The following is a 3,241-nucleotide window of genomic DNA, read 5'->3' on the forward strand; positions in this document are numbered from 1 at the left end:
GGGTGCAAGTTAATATCTGCTTGCACAGTTGGCTCCATTTGTACAAATTACAAAAGGTGAGGTTTTGCATGTCGGTGAAAATTATGTAAAATGTAGCAGGATTTGATGCCTGGCACACTTCGATGGAGCAATCACATAACTTCAACAATTAAAACTGCATAAGATTATTGGAAATAATTGATTGATTGATTGATTGTAGGGTTTGACACGCTGACGCAATGCAGGCGATGAGGAGTGCCGTAGTGGAAAGCTCTGGATTAATTTTGACCCCCTGGGGATCCTTAACGTGCACTGAAATCCCGTACACACGGGCACAAAAAGCAAGGGTTCGCACACTTTCCGTGCAAATTATGCAACATGTAGCAGGTTTTGATGCTTTGCACATTTGGTGCAGCAACTGCATCACCGCGCATTCAGACTGGGTCAGATATTTATAACTATGTATGACCGCCTTAAAGTCTGTATTTTCAAGAAGACGGCAAAGAAGAAAGTACAATTTTATTGCATGAAATTGGTGTGCACATGGGTGTGACGCAAAACAAACATGCTCGCGAGCAACTTCCATTAAATTCGCTTTTGATATACTTGCTCTTCCACACTGAAGGACTTCGTGAATCCGCCAACATGGTGCACAAATCGTGAGCTACGCATTTTTACAACTACCAGCGCTCACCAATGGACTTTCCGTGGAAATCTCCAGTTACTGCATGTGCACAAAGGTGTGCCTCAAAAGTAGGAAGAGGTGTCGGTGATGTGGGTGAAAAAGGACAGGTGGTCCGAGACCGGCGGCGGCGGCCCCTGCAGCGGTCACTGTCCTAGACGACTCCCAGCATGCGCAGGCCAAGGCGGACGCTCAGTCCCAGCAGGGTGAACATGCCAAAGTACTGGAAGCTTCCGCGCATCCGCTTGGTCGGATCTGCATTCACCGAATGGGGCACAAGGTCAGTCACCGCTGCTACTAGTCACCACAGCTTTGCACAACAGGCGCTGCAGTGGCCTGCCAAAGATGCCACCCGGAACAAGAGAGCAAGTGAGTGACCCATCTGATCATCTTGTAACAAAATATAGGTGAAAAAGCACGTTTGCATACATTATATATATATATATATATATATATATATATATATATATATATATATATATATATATATATATATATTCGGATCGTGGGTTCGGATCCCACCTGGCAGGCATTTTTTCTCCACTTTCTTTCTTTCCAAATTCTTTATCTGTTTCAATGACCTACCCCATCCTCCCCTTTGCCTTCCGAGGTTTTCTTGCCTTCCGACGTTTTCTTGACTGCCAACCCTTATTTCTGTCTTATTTTCAACGAGCCCCTCATTTCCTATTCTGATTCGCTACATGCATAGCGAGGGCCTCTGTTCTGGCAGTCTTGGTGCCATAGGAAGCTTAAGAGGGTTCAAAGCTGGTCGACCACTCTCGACATATCGTAGACACTCGAGTCACGACCCGGGGGTTAAAAAGAAGGTCCCCTTCACCCTGAGTAGTCCAGGTGGCGCTGGCTACCACCCCCAAGCGCAGGAAACAAAAATACCTAACATAAATACCCCAGAAAGTGGAGGGGAAAATCGCCCCGCCGGTAGCGTAGTGGTTATCGCACCAGACTGGTATTCTGGAGGTCGTGGGTTTGGATCCCACCTGGCGGGCATTTTTTCTCTACTTTCTTTCCAAATTCTTTACCTGTTTCAATGACCTACCACATCCTCCCCCTTTCCTTCCGAGGTTTTCTTGACTGCCAACCCTTATTTCTGTCATACATACATACATACATACATACATACATACATATATATATATATATATATATATATATATATATATCCTACATATATGGGACGAGGGATTTCATAAGAACACATTTCAAAGATGCAGTCCTTATTGCCAGTGCTTTTGGCTAATTGAAGGTGCTTTATAGCGCCAAATGATAAAGGAATAAAAAAATCAAAGTTGAGAAAAAATCCACTGTGATTGGAAGCGGGAATAGAACCCACGACCAATTCCCGCTTCTGATAACAGCGGATTTTTTCTTGACTTTGAGTTCTTCATTCCTGTATCATACAAAAATGACAATCACCTCATTCGGCGCTATAAACAAGCCCCCCCCCTTCACACACACACACACACACACACACCAACTATCGTTACTAAATCCCAATTTATCCACGAATATGTTTAGAACAGGCACCATTAAAAGCACCACTTTGCTTATGCTTGTGTGTTCCCTAATGCATACTCTGCATACAACCTCCTAGCTCTTGTTAAAGGAGTAGTGACACGAAATTTCAAAGCTGAGATAACTGTGTGAAATGCTTCCTTTTTATCAGGAGATATCTCCCTGCAAGTTTCGACAGCAACTGCACAGGATAACATTTTAAATCCATTTTAATCTTTGCCTGCAAGAGGAAGCCCAGAGCAGGCCAGCATGACATCATCTGCTCCTTGCCCCAAACTGCCAACGTCGGGGCTCCGCTGACGTCGGCGATGCGCTGGCTGCGGTTAGCGTGTGCTGCTACGCCGTGTGTATCCTGTCATAGTTTTGGGACTGATGTCATGCTGCCCGGGTGTGTGAGGATGGTGAAGACCTCGTGCGCGAGTGAGCGAGCGAGTGAACGCATGCGTCCAGGCCGGCAGCAGAGCAGCAAGAACGGCAATGTAAATGGCGCCCTCCTGACATGGTGGCCGCTCGGCGTTTGTTTTGTTGAAACCGAAACTGACACGAATAAATGATGCCGTAAATGATTGCTTACGCTGCAATCGGTCATCTAATGTGCCATTCTATGATTAGTAGGCTAATAGACACCCATTGCAATGAAAAAAAAAAAAAAAGCACGTGACACGAAAATTTAGTGCCAGTACTCCTTTAACCATCAGTACAACTTTTTTTTTAACTTGGTTTTTGGTGCTCAGGAGTTAGGCAGCTCTGCAAAAGGAGTGTCTTTGTCACCTTCTCTAAGCAGATGGGTGCATCAAGCCCCAAACTTATCCCACAGTCTATCCAGTCATGCAGCACTGGGTCCTTCAAGTCTTTAATGCTTCTTTGGGTCTTCACCTGCCAGTCCCTCGGGGATCGTTCCTGTTCCCCGTTCATGCTAAAGCCACGAGAGGAAGATGCACGTTTTGAAAGTTTCATTGAGCCACCGAGCGCGATAGACGCTCTTCCAACTTCGTAAAATCGCGCCACAATCTTATTCCCATTCTGGCACCTAGCTGCAATGTGTCA

General features: G+C 45.5%; 1 protein-coding gene across 1 annotated transcript in view; it reads right to left on the reverse strand.

The window, feature by feature from the left end:
* Window positions 1–483: 483 nt before the first annotated feature.
* The window catches only part of LOC144166457 (glutathione S-transferase 3, mitochondrial-like), a 30,567-nt gene continuing 27,809 nt past the window's right edge, over window positions 484–3,241 (reverse strand). The window contains exons 6-7 of the mRNA XM_077695968.1: window positions 3,071–3,110; window positions 484–955 (exon numbers count right to left, since the gene is read on the reverse strand). Coding sequence (XP_077552094.1) covers window positions 816–955; window positions 3,071–3,110 — 180 coding nt within the window. The 3' untranslated portion in view covers window positions 484–815. The remainder of the gene's footprint in view (window positions 956–3,070; window positions 3,111–3,241) is intronic.

The sequence above is a fragment of the Haemaphysalis longicornis genome, unplaced genomic scaffold (genome assembly GCF_048455015.1).
Source record: "Haemaphysalis longicornis isolate Haplotype H1 unplaced genomic scaffold, Haemaphysalis longicornis Haplotype H1 scaffold_171, whole genome shotgun sequence".
NCBI lineage: Eukaryota > Metazoa > Arthropoda > Arachnida > Ixodida > Ixodidae > Haemaphysalis > Haemaphysalis longicornis.